This window comes from Prionailurus bengalensis, chromosome B4 (assembly GCF_016509475.1).
Source record: "Prionailurus bengalensis isolate Pbe53 chromosome B4, Fcat_Pben_1.1_paternal_pri, whole genome shotgun sequence".
NCBI lineage: Eukaryota > Metazoa > Chordata > Mammalia > Carnivora > Felidae > Prionailurus > Prionailurus bengalensis.
Genome location: NC_057358.1, coordinates 51,672,598 through 51,691,394, shown reverse-complemented (window position 1 = coordinate 51,691,394; position 18,797 = coordinate 51,672,598). Strand labels below are relative to the sequence as shown.

At 35.8% G+C, this 18,797-nt stretch overlaps 1 protein-coding gene across 1 annotated transcript in view; it reads right to left on the bottom strand.

Annotated features, from left to right (window-relative positions):
- The window catches only part of PIK3C2G (phosphatidylinositol-4-phosphate 3-kinase catalytic subunit type 2 gamma), a 333,932-nt gene that overhangs the window by 76,778 nt on the left and 238,357 nt on the right, over window positions 1-18,797 (bottom strand). Inside the window, exon 25 of the mRNA XM_043561485.1 lies at window positions 15,801-15,910. Coding sequence (XP_043417420.1) covers window positions 15,801-15,910 — 110 coding nt within the window. The remainder of the gene's footprint in view (window positions 1-15,800; window positions 15,911-18,797) is intronic.

The following is an 18,797-nucleotide window of genomic DNA, read 5'->3' as shown; positions in this document are numbered from 1 at the left end:
AGTGTCTCTTCAGTGTAGGACTTTTTCCTGGAAGGGAGCTCCAATTACCTTTGAAAGCTCAAAGAGTTCTTTGACCTTTTCAGATCTGCCACAGAACGCTTGCCCTTCCCAGTGAATTGGGGTGAGTAAAAATTCTTCCAAGTTTTAGCTGCTGTTATCAAATTGACCTGCTCAGCTTTCCAGTGAGTACCCATGGAGTCTTTGGAGTTCTGTTCTCAGGTCAATCAGATGACCTGTTGCTTCTTTAGCTTCTTCCCATGATATGCTGATATGCAGGTCTTATAGCTGACTTGTCCTACCTGCTTATATTTTAGGATTCTCAGGAATACTTTGTTGCCTAGTTTTGTTATAGATACTGTCCATAGTTTTTGAGTTTTGATACCTTATTTGATATGTTTTATTTGGAAGAGATTCAGGGATATTAAAAAACTTAACTTTTTATACTATTTAATTCAAACAACACAGTAAAATATGAAGTAAACCATGAAAGGATCCCTTCATCCCTCCTCCATTACCACTCTCCTCCCCAGAAATAACTAGTAGAAACAATTTGATATTATCCTTTTGTACTTTCTCTATATTTTTGTGCAAAAAGACACACACACATACATATCTACTATATTTATTCCTACCACATGCCAGCTGCTATTTTAGTGTTGGTATATATAGCAAAGAATAATAGAAATTTCTTCCTTTATAGAGTTTACATAATGTGAAATTCAGACAATAAGGAAATAAACATTTAAAAATAAAAGATTCAGGAGAGTAATATATGCTATAAAAACACTAAAATAGAAATTGTAGAGATGGAATATGAGGTGGGTAACAGTTTGCAATTTTAAATAGGATGGTCAGCGAAGAGTTGAACTATTTGATACAGATCTTAATTTGGCAAGAGTGTAGGCCATGGGGACTTCTGATGAAAGACTTTTTTGTAGCAGAAACAACAGCTAGTCTAGAAACTCAGAGGAAGATGGGTGACTGGTGTTTAGCAGCTGGCAAAGAACAGCAGTATGGTTGACAGAGAGAGGAGGGGAAGAACAGAATCAGACAAAAAGAGCACTATTTTGTAAGGATGATGATGTGTGAGATAGAAGTAAAAAGACAGGAATCAAACTCATAATTCCATGTCATGTTGTAATTTGCTAATTTAACTAAGTAATATATTTTGGAAGAAAAATTTTATAGTGATTGGTATAGTACGTGGCCCCCAAATATCTATTGAATGAACAATCTTTCTAATTCAGAACAGAGAAAAAATATTCTATTTTAAAACAATTATTTAATGCTTATTTATATTTGAGAGAGAGAGAAAGAGAGAGCAAGGGAGGGGCAGAGAGAGATAGAGATAGAGACAGAATCTGAAGCAGGCTCCAGGCTCTGAGCTGTCAGTGCAGAGCCTGATGTGGGGCTCGACTCACAGGCTGTGAGATCATGGCCTGAGCTGAAGTTGGATGCTCAACAGACTGAACCACTCAGGCGCCCCCAAAATCTATTTTTTCAAATGACCACATACTATCTGAAAGTATAGATGTAGAATTTAACCATTTTTTTTTTAAATTGCAGAGACTATTCTTTCCTCACTGATTTAATTTTGTCTAATACTAAGGCTCCATATAAGCCCAGGCCTGCTTCTTCATTGTGTTGCACTTGTTATTTGTCTATTTCTGTGTCAGTCCTACACACTTCCTTAAAAGCTGGAATTTATAATAAGTCTTGAAATCCAGAAGTTCTTTTACCCTCTTCTTCTTTAGGCATTTTTTTTCACTATTTTAGGCCCTTTAATTTGCCAAATTTATTTATTTATTTATTTATTTATTTATTTATTTATTTATTTATTATTTATTTTTAATATTAGTTAATTTTTGAGAGACTGTGAGGGAAACAGAGTGCGGGCAGGGGAGAGGCAGAGAGAGAGGGAGACAGAAGCAGACTTCAGGCTCCCAGCTATCAGCACAGAGCCCGACATGGCGCTCAAACCCACAAACTGCGAGATCATGACCTAAGCCAAAGTTGGACACTTAACCGATTGAACCACCCAGGCACCGCAATTTGCCAAATGTACTTTAGAATCAGCTTATCAAACTCACCCATACACAAAATAGATGTGTAAGGATTTGAGTGGTATTGCATTAAAACTATAAATCAAATTGGAGGAGACTTAACATCTTACATTATTGATACATGCAAGTGGTAAACAGGATAGATTTTTCCATGTAGTTAGGTCTTGTTTTACATCTCTTTGAATGAGTTTTGCATTGTTTTCTTCCTGTGGAAGTTTTGCATATCTTTTGTTGGATTTATTTATTAATTGAACATATTTTTGTATGGCAAATGGGAAATGCTATTTTTTCCTATTTTTGACTAATATTTGATAATATATGAGTAGAGTTTAAACTGCTATTAATTCTAACAATATTTCTGTATAATCTTTCCAAAATTTGTATTGACAGAGTCATGTAATCTGTAAGTAATGCTAGAGTTTTGTCACCCTTTGCACTGATAACACTTCCAGTTCTATGTTATCAGTGGTGATAGTAAGCCTTTTTGGTTTGTTCCTGATTATAAAGAAGTTTTCAATGTTTCACCATTAAGTATAATGTTTTCTTTACATTTCTATTTCTAGAGTTTTAAAAAAATGAGTGGTTCTAAATTTTATTAACTACATTTTATCTATTGAGGTGATCATATAGTTTCCCCTTTAATCTTATTTACTATGGAGTCTTGAATGTTTTATCTTCTAACTACTTGCTTTACTGAACTCTTGTTACTCTATATTTTTTAATTCTATAGAATTATTTTATTTGCTTTCTTATTCAAATAGAAAATGAGAATATAATAAAACTTAAACATAGAGCTTTACTGTCAATATAAAGGTATTCATATCTTTCTCCTGACATTCACGGGAATGCTTGCAGTTTTCCATTTTTATTTTTTTATGTATTTAATGTTTTATTTATTTTTAGAGAAAGAGAGAGACAGTGTGCAAGCAGGGGAGGGGCAGAGAGAGAGAGGGAGACACAGAACCCGAAGCAGGTTCCAGGCTCTGAACTATCAGCACAGAGCCCGATGCGAGGCTTGAACCCACGAGCCGTGAGATCATGACCTGAGCTAAAGTCAGATGCTCAACCAACTGAGCCACCCTGGTGCCCCGTCAATATTCCAGTTTTAAATGTAAGATATTTACCTAGGTTTCCTTCCATTCAGAGCTTACTAAAATTTTCTAAGAGGAAGGGATGTTGAATATAATTAAATACTACTTTTCTGGGTTGGCATTTATCAAAGTTATCATGCAATGCCTTCTTTTGACTAATCTGACATATCCTCAATGTTAACCATGTAGTTCAATAATGTTTAATAATTTCCCCCTCAATTTTGTAAAACTTCAACCCATCTATCTTGTTTTGGTATTAGACTCTTTTAAATTCCAAAATTTGTCATTATTAAACATCAATCTAGGCCAAAATTTGCTAAGAAAGTTAAAATATGACTGATCATTATTCACTTCCACATGTTCATGTTTCTAAAGATATTCTTTGACTTTACGAATTTATGGGTATATAGTATAGTATAAAACATTCATTTCTTTTCTCATTCGTAGTTTAAGGAATGAAGATAATAATAATAGTGGGAGTATAATGCTAATCATGATTTATGGAGACCCTATCATTCGTTCATTCATTCATTCAACAAATATTTACTGAACATATTTTGTGTGTGGGGTGGAAAGCTCTAGGGTAACAGCATGTACTCGCTTCTCATGACGATAGGCCATGAACCATAAATCTTAAATTCTAATGTATTCACCTTCATAAAATTTCAACTATGTCCATGCCTTACTCTTATGATGCCCAACAGTTAAGATGTAGGAAGACTGGAGATGAAGGATGAACTTTTATGATAAGCCTATAGTTTTAGGGAAGACTTTCACCAATCCATCTCCCCTCTTGCAGGTGATAGATTTAAGGCCTGATAGCACAGTGCTGTTAAATATGACCCAATTTGGGACTGGGGACCTGAGAGCAGTAGGTTTCAGGCCTCTCCAAGGATCTGATTTATGCAGGTGGCAGCCCTGTGATTTATTTTGCTTAATGGCAGGATCAGCAGGATTATGCTTTGGAGTATCCTTATATTACAGGTTCAAAGCCGCATTTCTAAGGAACCAGTTCTTAAATTTCTTAGGGAAAGCTTCCAGATCATCCTGATAAACACTTCCAGCTCCCTGCCAGCCACTGTTCTATGTGTTGGGACATAGAAGTAAAGGAGAGAAATCACATTTCTGCCCTCAGGGAGTATATATACTTTGGCCGACAGTGCCACTAAATGCCTTATGTTAATCTTTTCATCCTTACAGGAAAGCAGTAAAATTATTTTAGCAATGATGCCAGAAAAAATGACCAAGAAAGGTAAATGAATACCAAAGGTGACATCACCTAGAAAGTAGTAACCAAAAATTTCAACTCATGTTTATCTGATTCCACAGTCTTTGCTCTCATTGTGGATTATTTATAATAAACAGTATTTCAACTTTGTCTTTAAGATTAGCCAATCAATACATTTAGCATGGAATTCTTAGATGGAATAAAGGCACTAAAATAATGATCCTTTAATTTTTACATAAAAATAATGCTTAGAAAAACATTTAACAGTATTTCTTGAAGCCTGTTCTTGAAGGGAACATGGTCCAAAGGGTAATAAAATAACCATAAAATCTTAAGCCTTAGGTCCTATCTTAAAAATCTGTACAAATTCTACTCTACTTCATAACATACTTATCTTTTAATATGGCATAAATATTTTAAATAGCTTATCATTACAAACAAATGCTACCAACAGGTTTCCTAGCTATGTGTGTGTGAGAATGAGCCATTGAGTTTTTCAGTCTCAGAAAATTGGGTTGAATCCAGGAGGTCTGGTCTTTCATGTCAGGTTCAACATAGAGACAGAGAGCAGTTTTCAATATTCAAAATTTCAATATTCAAAAAATATTATGATATTTTTTGAGTGCACATTTATATTAATATGTGACTCTAAGGGACAAAAGTTTTTCACTGCTTTATGAGTCACATCAGAGTAACCATTGAGGAGAGATGTCTATAATGCCGTGAACTGCAGTTGAGCGAAGGTTCTGAGGCAACAGGATGGGAATTTCAGGAGCATATTTCTATTGCTGAAGTTGTTTATATCATTTTGTGGCTTGATAGAATACCTGTTTTACTGGTCAGTCTCTTTAGTCTAAGGAAAACATTTCTCAAAAGACTATCTGTGAAGGAATTTGCAGAAGAACATTCTTATTTCCCCATTGACTCTATAATTTTATCGTATATAAATAGAAGACTTTTAGTGACTCATTCTCCCCATAAACCAATTTCTTCATTTAACCTCCAAACTTCACTTTGCTTTGATTTTGGCGTGTGTGATAAACACATTACTTTTTTTTGTCTTTTATATTGGAGTTCCTGATTGAGTGTCCAGCTTTGTGAGTCATTCTTAACGATTCAGAGGGAACAATGACTTAATACAACTTTGTCACAGTTTGTTTTATTCCATTAAGAAAAGTAATAGCTCAACATTGAATTTGTAATATCTAAAATATATGACCAATGTTTTCTCATAGTTAAACCTATAAAGTGTGCTATCAAGATAATTCCTACCTTGGCACAAAAACAGACACATAGACCAATGGAATAGAATAGAAACCCCAGAACTAGACCCACAAACGTATGGCCAACTCATCTTTGACAAAGCAGGAAAGAACATCCAATGGAAAAAAGACAGCCTCTTTAACAAATGGTGCTGGGAGAATTGGACAGCAACATGCAGAAGGTTGAAACTAGACCACTTTCTCACACCATTCACAAAAATAAACTCAAAATGGATAAAGGACCTAAATGTGAGACAGGAAACCATCAAAACCTTAGAGGAGAAAGCAGGAAAAGACCTCTCTGACCTCAGCCATAGCAATCTCTTACTCGACACATCCCCAAAGGCAAGGGAATTAAAAGCAAAAGTGAATTACTGGGACCTTATGAAGATAAAAAGCTTCTGCACAGCAAAGGAAACAACCAACAAAACTAAAAGGCAACCAACGGAATGGGAAAAGATATTCGCAAATGACATATCGGACAAAGGGCTAGTATCCAAAATCTATAAAGAGCTCACCAAACTCCACACCCGAAAAACAAATAACCCAGTGAAGAAATGGGCAGAAAACATGAATAGACACTTCTCTAAAGAAGACATCCGGATGGCCAACAGGCACATGAAAAGATGTTCAGCGTCGCTCCTTATCAGGGAAATACAAATCAAAACCACACTCAGGTATCACCTCACTCCAGTCAGAGTGGCCAAAATGAACAACTCAGGAGACTATAGATGCTGGAGAGGATGTGGAGAAACGGGAACCCTCTTGCACTGTTGGTGGGAATGCAAATTGGTGCAGCCGCTCTGGAAAGCAGTGTGGAGGTTCCTCAGAAAATTAAAAATAGACCTACCCTATGACCCAGCAATAGCACTGCTAGGAATTTATCCAAGGGATACAGGAGTACTGATGCATAGAGCCACTTGTACCCCAATGTTCATAGCAGCACTCTCAACAATAGCCAAATTATGGAAAGAGCCTAAATGTCCATCAACTGATGAATGGATAAAGAAATTGTGGTTTATTTACACAATGGAATATTACGTGGCAATGAGAAAAAATGAATTATGGCCTTTTGTAGCAACGTGGATGGAACTGGAGAGTGTGATGCTAAGTGAAATAAGCCATACAGAGAAAGACAGATACCATATGGTTTCACTCTTATGTGGATCCTGAGAAACTTAACAGGAACCCATGGGGGAGGGGAAGGAAAAAAAAAAAAAGAGGTTAGAATGGGAGAGAGCCAAAGCATAAGAGACTGTTAAAAACTGAGAACAAACTGAGGGTTGATGGGGGGGTGGGAGGGAGTAGAGGGTGGGTGATGGGTATTGAGGAGGGCACCTTTTGGGATGAGCACTGGGTGTTGTATGGAAACCAATTTGTCAATAAATTTCATAAACAACAACAACAACAAAAAAAGATAATTCCTACTTTGCTGCAAATTTATACTGGACAATAAGTATTCAAACCCATATTTTTTTTAGCCAAAAAAAATATTATGAGATGAATTCAGTGACTAATCATTCTTGATACACAATAAAAAAAGTTTCTGTCTATGCATTTTTATTTTTAAAACTTCAAGATTGTCTGACATGAAAAAGAGATGCTTTTGGCCATATATGTATGTACACATGTGAGAACACAAAAATTTAAGCTTCATGTTCTAACCTTAAATTTTAAATAAAATAGATACTATGAAAGGATATTTCATATTAATCCTTGTGGCTTTGATGGCCTGGTATCCTAATTTGAGATACATGGCTATAAGCATTTAGATATTTTCTTATTAAACATTTAGATGTTTAGATGTTTTCTTACCATGTTCTTTCACTTAACCTGAAGACATCAGAGTTAAAAAAATCTATATTTATCTGAGATTATCAGAGTATTAGGACTTTCATAGGTAGGATTTTTTTTCCATGTGATTTTGCTTAAGGTCCTGGGAAGAACATCCATTATGCAAGAAATCAATTTTGCTCTATTCTGAACTCACTTATTAGTTCTGCCTGTGATCTCAAGAAAGTCAATTAGCTTCCAGGAGACTCAATTGTTTCATCTATAAAACATAGTTGACGACTAAACCATGCCATTCCCCCAAGACTGTTGATAGAATTGAATTAGGTAACATATGAAAAGTCATTGGAAACAGAGTAATATTATGCAAATATTATTTCAGAAAACTTACTACCAAATAAGTAAAGAAATGAATATATATGAGTCCAAAAGGTAGCAAACTACAGATAGAGGGATACAAGGGAAAATAAATGTGCAGATTTATGGTTTTATGGAAAATGACTTATGGGGAACTCTCTTGAAATCCTACAAAAAATAAAGGTTAAAACAAGAGGCAGCTTTAGGTTTATCTTTCTTTCTTTTCTTATTTTTGTTTTCTTTTCTCCTGCTTCATAGTTTAGAACGTGGCTTAAAAACACCAAACAAACAACAACAAAAACTTTGCTCTTTTCCAAGTTAAAGTTTGAAGTCTTCAAAATTTACCTATAAGGTTAGTGAGTCTTATGTAAATGTCATCTCAGGGACCTAACTCTGCATACAAACAAGAATTCCAGGCTCCATGGTCTTGACTATCAATAAGTAATTCTTATACTTTCTTAGGGAGGCTACTTAGAAAAAGCAGCCACATCAGATCAGATGGAATAAAGGAACTAGAAAAAGGTTGATGGACTGGTCTTATTATGTGTAAGTATTATGCCAGTAAAATGATATTCCAGGTTTCCATTCCCACCCTCCCCAAAGCCAGCTCATTTTATTGATGACATTAACATGAAATCTTATGCAAAGCAAAAAAAAAAATCTTAACATGAAATAGTATAGAAAAATCAATAATAATAATTGATAACCAATTGATAATTGATGCTATAATTAAGGTAACAAAAATCTTTAAAATGTGAAAAATATATTTAAAAATAATAAATTACTTTAGCTGTTTGTGAAATCCCTGGAATATAGCAATCCTATGCAACACATAGTGTCTGTCAGGAATACCAGTGAGGATAGGCTGTTGCCCTTAGCTGTTGAGGGGTTAGCAGCTGTTGTGAAACAGCGCCATCTGGACTATTCATCTTTTGTAACTAATGACTTCTGGCACTCTGGGTGGGTGCATTGAACTTTCCAAATGCTCTTAACCTTTAGACTGATAGTCTCCGGAAAAGTTAAAATATCTTTTTTTAAAAGCTAATAGCTAAGGTGTATCATGACTTGATATTTAGGCAAATTGGGCAAATTCTCAGCGTAGCTCATATAATTCAAAAACAGAGACTCTCCTATTGCAGAAATTTAGAACAGCAGCCAAGCTATGGAACATTGTAATGATGTGACTAGGTCATGCAACTTAGGAAATACAGTATTGTAAAAGGTATTATACCTTCAGTTAAAAAGTGGCTTATAAAGTCAATTTAGTTCAGATTTGTTTTTACAATTATTATTTTTTTTTTTTTTTTTTTTTTTAAATTTTTTTTTTTTCAACGTTTATTTATTTTTGGGACAGAAAGAGACAGAGCATGAACGGGGGAGGGGCAGAGAGAGAGGGAGACAACAGAATCAGAAACAGGCTCCAGGCTCTGAGCCATCAGCCCAGAGCCTGACGCGGGGCTCGAACTCACGGACCACAAGATCGTGACCTGGCTGAAGTCGGACGCTTAACCGACTGCGCCACCCAGGCGCCCCTACAATTATTATTTTTTTTAATGAGAGACTTTCACAATGAAAAAGAAACTTCAGTCTGTTTTAATTTGCATATCTCTTTTAAATCTGCTTTCCTAATTTAATGAAAGTTGGACATCGTGATTGGTAATTCCTCTAGGTTCTGGGTTTTTGTTTTTTGTTTTTTGTCTTTTCTTTGTTTTTCTTGTGAGCATTTATCTCTATGGGTATCAATGGTTACTAAGGCAAAAGAAAACTTTGATCCATATTTGTGGAATTACAACAATCCAAGAGATAACAATTTGCAAAGTACCAGAAAAGCATCCAGAAAGTCTAAGGACAAAAGAATCCAAGAATCATCCCTCTCCCATATTTTCTTTAATGTCAAAGAGAAACTAGACAGAAGGCCATTTAACTGTTTTGAGGCATTGAGCACAAAGAGTCTCATTTCACTCTGTAGCCATGAAAAATAACTAAGGAAGAATGAGGGAAACACTGGAAGTTTCTGGCATTATGTCTGCACACTCAGGAGGCTCACAGACCCTGGCTCCTTTGTCTATGTGGAATCCAGGAGCATTTTTTCTGGTTGTCATCAACATTTCCAGTGGCTTCATGGTTGTACTGGTTGGGACAGTCATTGTGCCTGTTCTGCCCAATGGCTCCTCATAACTAAGATTGCTCTCTCTAAAGCTCAAAGTTCAGAGAAGAAACTCTAGGATGTTCTTTGGCAAGGAATGGCCCATGATAGGTGTAAGGATAGGCAACAGAATCCACGATGGCTTTGTGTGAAGGATTCTGTCCAGTGGGGACAAAGGCAACTATTTAAGTCAATTAGATTGTCTCTCTCTGGAATGTCCACTAGAGAATACTGGCCAATGGGCAAAGAGGTAAAATATAGGCAGAGTAAGCAGAGTAGAAGTCCTTTGTTTCCTCTAGAAATCAGGTCCTATTGGTTTCTGGGACTTGTTAGGTTACGATTTGAGTCCATTTATACCCTTTTCTCCAAGGATATCAGATAGAATCTCTGGCTTTTGCTACCAAAATACCTCATGAAAACAAAATTTAAGTTTGGAGTTTTGTGTTTTGCTTCTAGCTGCCTTCAGTTTTAGCCAAAGAGCCAGAGATCTTATGCTTACTAAACCAAAGAATCTGTGTGGCAGGCCAAATAGAATATGTGGAAATACATGGAAAATTTTCTCTCACATGTTTGGAGGAGAAAATGGATGAAGTAAAAAGCATGATCTGTATGTGGGAGGGGAGGTAGGCAGGGAAATTTATGCTTAATGATCCCAGTCTGGTCTGTGAAATAGGTTATCTGTTTCTAAGGACAGCTAACCCGAGGTTTGAAAGTGATTGAAATTTCTAAAGTAACCCATTCAGACAGCATTTTAATGGATCGTTGCCTTTGTTGCCTAGCAGTGGACTCTGCAGAGGTATTACATGTGAGTATCCATTTGCAGGAATTGAGTCACGAGACTTTCTTGATTCTATTCAATAGCACTCAGCTGTAAGGCGAGTCGAAAAAAGTATGGGAAGCAGAGAGAAGAGTTGGCAATGCTGTGAAAAACCTTTGTGGTCAGTAAAAGAATTTTATTCTCATTTTTCTCTAAATGCCATTAATTGTAATACAATTTTTAATGCCACGCTGAGTACAGCATCTTCTGAAACACTTACGATCACCTCTTAAGCCTGAGTGCAAATACCCAAGAATGAGGTAGGATCCTATATTGTTCATAAATAAAGCATTCTCTCGGAGAGGGAGGAAAAGCCATTTCTTTCAAGTCTCAATATCAAGAGGGCAGCCTCTTACTGCTACTGTAGTCAGGACTGGGCACTTAAGATAGTCACACATGCTGTGTCTCAGATGGCTTAGTCCTCATTCATGACCCACATCTGTGAGCTTGGTGGTGGTGGTGGTGGATGGTGGATTTTCTTATTTTTATTTCTATCTTAGTAGTAATATTGGAACAAGCAGTAGTATGAAACACTTTTAGCCTGTCAGAACACAGAGAACACAGACTTTAAATATACAGGGGCTCTCAAAAGTATATTAGAATTAATGTCACCCATTGAAGCACCAAGACTAATGCTGGATCCATTACATAATAGATATGTAATATCCATTACATAACTTTCCTTTTTTGGTAAATTATGTGCACTGGCATCTCTATTCAAGTATCTCCTTCAGTTTTGTAACCCATGTGATGTCAGAGAACACAGTTTAAGATAACAATATTATTTACACAGAAAAGTAAACAAGTGCACATAATTTTTCACATTTATTTTAATCATGTGGATCAAGTCATTCAAAATTCCACTATTGTTTTTAATTAATCAGGCTACTTTTATAAATTCATTCTATATATTGCTTGAGTATTAACAAAAGAAATATCCTATAATTAGATTAAAAATTTTTAATATATAAATAATAGACAGATCTTAAGTAACTTTTTCAAATGGTTAAGAATCCTAGTCACAATTAATTGAGGTTTCTTAAATCTCCATAACAGGGTCTTCACAGTGCTGTGTGATAGGAAAGATCATCAGCACACGATCCACATTTGCTTACCAAAGAACTTAAGAGAACATGTGGAAAGGCAAACTCAAAACACATTAAATCATATCTAAAAATAAAGGTATGTAGTTGAGATTATAGGATAAAATATATCACTAAAGGGAGACATGAGTCTCATGGGAGATTTCTCTGAGCAGAAAAGGGGAAAGACAGAGAGGTTCAAGGCATCTGGTAATGAGCCAAATCAGAGAAAGGAAAGAGGTTGAGTACCTTGGAGTCAAATTATCCCATGGTGGTCCCCTGGGGCAGCAAACATAGCAGATCCTAAACCAAACATCCGGGGGACACCTGGTGATGGCACAGAGATGATAGTACTGGGAAGGAACATCTGTCCTCCATCAAGGCTTGGGATAGTCAAGATGTGAGACAAAAGATCTACTTTGTTCAAACTGTAGCCAAAGTGGGCTCTAAGGAACCTTGAGAAAACTATGGTCTGAATTATGAAGCGACATACCCCAAGAGCCTGCATATGAGAGGGGTGGTTTTGAGCCCACAGGATAAAGTGTAAGACCTCACACTCTGCAGCATAACCCCCTGGATACACATTGTGGTTACGTCTACAGCTGGCTATATCCTTTGGTAAATTATTTAACTTCTCTGGGGAAGATAGTATCCTAATCTAAAAATTTAGATTAAAATTATATTATCTTACAGACTTTTTTAAAATCACTTTACTGAGGTATGATTGACATGCAAAAAGCTGTGTATATTTAATATATACAACTTGATGAGTTTGGAGATGATTATACATTTGTGAAACTATTAGGATAAACTATACCATAAACATACCCATTACCTCCAAAAGTTTCCTCCCATGCTCTTTATTTATAATTGCTATTATCAGTATTACTAATCATTTTTCTTACAGACTTGTTATGATGATGAAACAACTTACTCTATGAAAAGCACTAGAACAGGGCCTGACACATAAGAAATACCACCCTAAATGTTAGCCATTATTATATAACTTTTATAGACTTAATGTTTGATGTTTACATTGCATCTCCTGTTAAACTTTAAAATATATCTTAAGGGGAATGAGGCATGTTTCACATTCAGATATGTTCGAAAGTGGAAAAGTGGGACTATGTCCCCTGTTTTACTTAGGAGAAACTGGTATAACCAATAAGTGTATTAAGGTGATATACTAGACATCATGTAATTCAGTAATAAATTAAGGACAGCATGAAATAGCACACATTCTGTAGGATTATAGAACAAAAGACTAGTCACGATGGGAATAATCTGAGGTTTCATGGACAAGAAACTAGTTGTCCAGCATCTTAAGGGATACGTAGAGTTGAAAGTTAGATCAGACTCCCCCCCCCATTCCAGTAATTTTTTTTTGATTCTTTGGAAGCGTTTCTGATGTATTAAATAGACAAAGGAGGAATGAATGTATATGAGAAATTTATCTACCCAGAAGAGGATTCCTTTGGGAATAATAGAGGTGGAGTGGATAAACCTTGATAAAGACAATCAGATTATAAGGTTGTCAAAAGTAAGAGGTAGGAAATGGCAAGTCAAAAACAATTATTGAACAGAGAAATGATGTGCCCTCATTTAGATGACCAAATGCCTTTTAAGTCTGCAATGGAGAACAAGTTGTTTACCATAAAATTGTAGAACAAAGTTTAATTAACAGAACATACTATATAACATCTAAAAGTGAGAAAATTATCCTGGCAGAAATATGCAGGCAGGATAATGAGGTCTAGCGCACTGCCAGGAGATTAGTGGCTTTAGATCTACTTCCCATATTAGTTCACAATCTCTTGACTAGGAAGAGGACATAAGTAAATGTAGGACATAATCTTCATTCATGTCGAAGATTCTGCTCTTTATAGATCTGGGTGTATCAGTTAAAGTCAGAAAATGTGGAGGGATGGAACTCTGGCAGACAAAGCCTATCGACATTTTCCCTGTGGCCAGGACCTGAAAGAGCTTTTCTTCATCCAATATATAGTTTCTTTCCTTTGCTCTAGGTAGTAGTAGGGACTATTTGTAAACTGTCTAAGCAATGACACATCAAACACAGGCTTTAGCTGAATCACATGTTTCCAACCTTCATCTTTTCTGGACCTCTCTCTGCAACTCTATCTCCCAACCAGGTCCCACTGACACATCAATCATTGTGCCTGTAGTGCAGCAGCCCACTTCAAAGAAAGGCATCCCACTCAGATCATAATTGGATAGCCTGAGGGGGCTATTTTTGGTACCATGTGCACTCACCTACTTAGGACGGAGGTAACTAGACCAGGGGTGAGCAGCTGGAGTATAAAGCTGCTTCCTGCTGATGGGATCCCAGAGCTGTGTTGAACTCTGAAGGACCTTCCAGGCCCTGTGACAGAAGACCTTCTGCTCTTCCCAAGGCCGGTTGTTTGCCTTTCCCTAGGATTTTTCACAAAAATCCCCCATCCCCAATAGCTGAGGCAACTTGAGAGTCTCTTATCCTTAAAATCAAGGATCTGAAACACTTATGCAAATCTTTAAGCTAGTGTCTTTGGCCACAGACTATTGTCAACTAATATTTATAGTTTTCTAAGTAGACATAAACAGATGCTTCTTTCAGAGATAACCTTTACTACCAGAGGGCATTTTTCAAGACTCAAAAAACCTACCAGACTCCACTAAAGAATCTCTTATGGTAGAATGTCAGAAACAAAGGAGGTAGCAGAAATGTATATTTTTGGCAAGGGCTCTGCCTGGTGTTCCTTAATGGTATCATATAGTTTTCTATATTAAATGTTGAAAAACCCTAGACCAGGGGATTGAAGTCCTAGCTATGGGCCCTAATCCTAGCTGTATTTCTTACTATTTTTTTTATTGTAGGCAAGACCTTTAATTCTTTGAATTTCAGTTTACTTATTTGCATATTTATTGTCAGAATAAATGAAGTACGAGGTCTCTTTCAGCTCTAGCATTCTCTAATTCTACCATATTGCTTCTATTCAACCACAAGAGGAGCCTATCTAGTAAAGTTCACAAAAGACAGATTCTTTGCAAAAGTGAAATTCTTTATGTAGGATGGCCCAATCAACTCTCATTGTTCCCTTGTAATAGAGAGAGTCCTCACTATACATTCTGGAAGGGGAAGAGTAAAAGTAATAATTGGCTGGGAAAGATTTTATTTTAAATACTGTTTTCCTCAAAAAGACAAAGCATACATCCATTAAAAAGAGTATAATCTGTGTTTACAAATTTCCGAAGTATTGGAACAATTAAAAAGTAGACTCAAGATTCAATATTAAGGAGTTATAGGAAAAAGTGTATTTCTCTACTTAAACTCTTTACTATGATAATGATTATGCTAACATTTATTGAGCACCTAGAATTTGCTAGCAATTATGCTATCCATTCAAAAATTGAAGTTCAGAGGAATCTTCTATTATAAAATGCACCACCCTTTTGACAATGATTTTGAGTGTAATTAATATTCACTATATTCTGGACAGGCCTTTCTTTGATGTATATTAGTGTTTTCTCAGACTTGCTTAAAAAACATAGATTTAAAATAGAAGATAGTTACCAAATACTCCAATATTTGTATTGTCTTAGAGTTGAAAGTAGTGAGTCCATATCTCATCATAAATCTCTTTTTCCAAATTGTTTTCCTGGACATAGTTCAAGTAGAGCAACCAATCTATTTATGTCAGTCCTTGCTCTTCTTAGTGACCTCTTATTGAGCAATGTAATAGATGAAGAGGCTGGTTAGCAAACAATAGCATGGTACAGAAACACTGACTAAGGCCCTCTCCTCGACATTCACATTGCTCCCTTTCTATCCCTTGGGAAAGAAGACACAGCTGGTTATAGAAATGACAGCTTTATAGCACTGACTGTTCACCCTGAAATCACCTCAAATGTGAAACGTATTTGTACACATGAATAAATGCATACTCATACATTCACAGCTTATCTTACTTGGTAAAATGACTTGTTGCTTCTAGGTCTGTGTCTTGTGGACGAAGATTATTATACACATATTTCAGGTCTTGAATTCCACTCAGCTCAGGCAATCCTGCATGTAGCATCTTAGCAGGTAAACAAAACAAAAGCAAACAAACAAACAAACAAACAAAACCTCAGAATAAATGTAAATCAGATCTTAGTTAAATTTGGTTAAGTTTACTTGGTTAATTCTACAAATGCATATACACTTAAACTTATACAGCAAAGCCTTTCAGTTTATAATCATGAATGGATAGAAGTTCATGATTTTTTAACTTCCTGTATTTACTAATAGAAGCAACAAAACAACAATAAGAAGAAGAACCAATAAAATTGTCAAAGTGCTTGCAGATTAATAATTTAATTTTATTGGGGCGCTTGAGTGGTTCAGTCAGTTAAGCATCAGACTTTGGCTCAGGTCATGACCTCATGGTCCACAAGTTTGAGCCCCGTGACAGGGTCTGTGCTACAGCTCAAAGCCTGGAGTCTGCTTCAGATTCTGTCTCCCTCTTTCTCTGCCTCTCCCCTGCTAGTACTCTGTCTCTCTCTCTCTCTCAAAAACAAATGAAACTTTAAAATAATAATAATAATTTAATCTTCATCATAAACCAGTGAAATAAGCATGATAGTATTATTATCCCTATCTTGTCTTCTTGTAGAAGAAGCATAGTCAGCATTGGACGGTAGAATGATAAGGGTTCTAGTATCAGAATTTCTGGACCCACCATTAAAAATCTCAATGATCATGAAAGTCTCTTAACCTCTTTGAATCTCCATTTTCTCATTTTGAAAGTGGAGATAAGAATACTCAACATGTTCCGGGGGCAATCAAATGGCTAATGAATAAGAAAGAGCTTTATACATTATAAATTATTACACAAAAATTATATAGCAATACCCATTTTAAAGAAGAAAAATGTAATCGCAATAAAAGCATAAGTGAAGTGTCCAGATCAAATGGTGTGTAAGCACAGAGTATAAAACTCATCCCTCTGGCTCTTAATCTTATGTTCTTTCATGACTCTATGACTCATACTCTAAGAACACAATTTTCCCTATTTAAGTGGTGATTACATTTATTAAAGATTATTGAAGCAATGCAGTAATTAAAGATAAAACTGTACAAAGGCTCAGATATTTTTCTGGCAGCCTTTGGAAAAGTACTGTGTTTATATTATAGTGTAGACTGAAGAGATAATACTCTTTTTAGTTATAGGCAAAAAGAAAGAAAAATTTTTTTGAGAAAAAGTAGATCTTTCTGAAATAAATTTAAACTTTGAAAAAGAAGAAGGAGGAAGACCAGGAGGTGGAGAAGGAGGAGAATGTCAACAGTACCTCTATGACTAAGATAAATTATTTCCTGCTCTGGAATAGAGGCACTCTTACAGTAGTGGGAAGTTAAGAACAATGCTGCTAATTCTAAAAATGTAAAGGAAACAGTGAGAATATGGTTATGAAGGATGGGTAAATTTATGATTGACTTGATGAAGTTCAAGTGAGAAAAAAATGGATTTGAAACTGTTCTTTCCTACTGTCCCCACCCAGGCAGAGGGAACAGCATGTATAGATGTACCAAGGAGCGCAAGATGTCTTTCATTATTTCACAAAAAGAACTCCAGGAGAGCATCTGTAACATAAGATATCCTGTGGGTAGGTGACAAGAGATGGGCCTGAAAAGGTAAGTAGGGTAGGAACTTTTAGCTATATAAAAGTTTTGTACTTTATCCTAGAGGCAAAAGGAAGCTCTTTTAGTGTTTTTAAATGGGCACTAAATAATTGAATTGTGTTTTTAAAAGATCATTGTGGTTATTTGTGGAAAATGGATTAAAGTGAGGCCAAATAAGAGACTGGACTAGGAGAATGTTTATGAATAAAGAATAAAGTTATTGGATTTTAAATATATTTAGGAAGTAGAGTTGAGAAAACTGGGTGATTAATTGGATAAATTTGAAGGGCTGGGTGGGATCTAAAGTATATAGCTGTAAATATAGATTTGGGAATCGTTAACATATAGATAGTAATTGAAACCTCGAAATGGATCAGGTAGTCCTGGAAAGTTGTTAACTGCTTCTCCTTATGGATGATCTAAACTCATAATATCTAAATTTGAGCAAATTCTCTTCTTCCATAAACTCTTCCTCCTTTTTCCTCTCCATCTCCAGTGCAACCATTGTCCAACTAAGAAGAAATTCATATCTTCTTTGATTCCCTCTTCTAACTGATTCCCAATGCCAGTAACATAATTCTATAAAAACCACCTCAATGGTCTCTTGTATTCATTCTCCTTTCCATTGCAATTATTGTCTTAGTTCAGCTCCTCATTTTCATTTGCTTAGATAACTTTTCCTACTTCTCCAATCCCTCTGTCTCTAATTACATAGCTTCTGAGTTGTCAGTTCAAAATCAAAGCTAGATGATGGTACTGTCTTCATCAAAAGCAAAGAAACTTCCAGGTTCTCAGGTGTCTGTATGTATATCAAAGTCCAAAATCCTCATTCTGATCATAAATGTCTTTTGTAATCTAACTGTGATCTGTCACTTCATCTATTGTCTATATAGGTCTCCCTGTGTACCACAGACTAAGTACATTTGATTACCTCTATTTCCAACGCATGTCACGCCCATGTTCTTTGAGCTCCCACACATACTTATAGTTTTCTCTCAGCCGGAATTCCCTTCCTATCCCTCCTTACCTATTGAAATTCTTTTTGAATGCTTAAATATTTTTTTTTACCTTGAAACACCAGATTGTCTTGATAAGATTTAATTACTGCTTTTTTTGTACAGCAATCGTATCTTGGTCGCACCTCTTTCAAGTGCCTATTGCTGCCTTACTTTTACTATGTTTGGTTCACATATATGTTTGTCATATTTGATTTTAAGATCTTTGAGGACAGGAACTGAGTTTTTATTTGATATTAAATTGTTTATATCACCAAACATGGTACCTTGCAAATGGAACTTAATGAA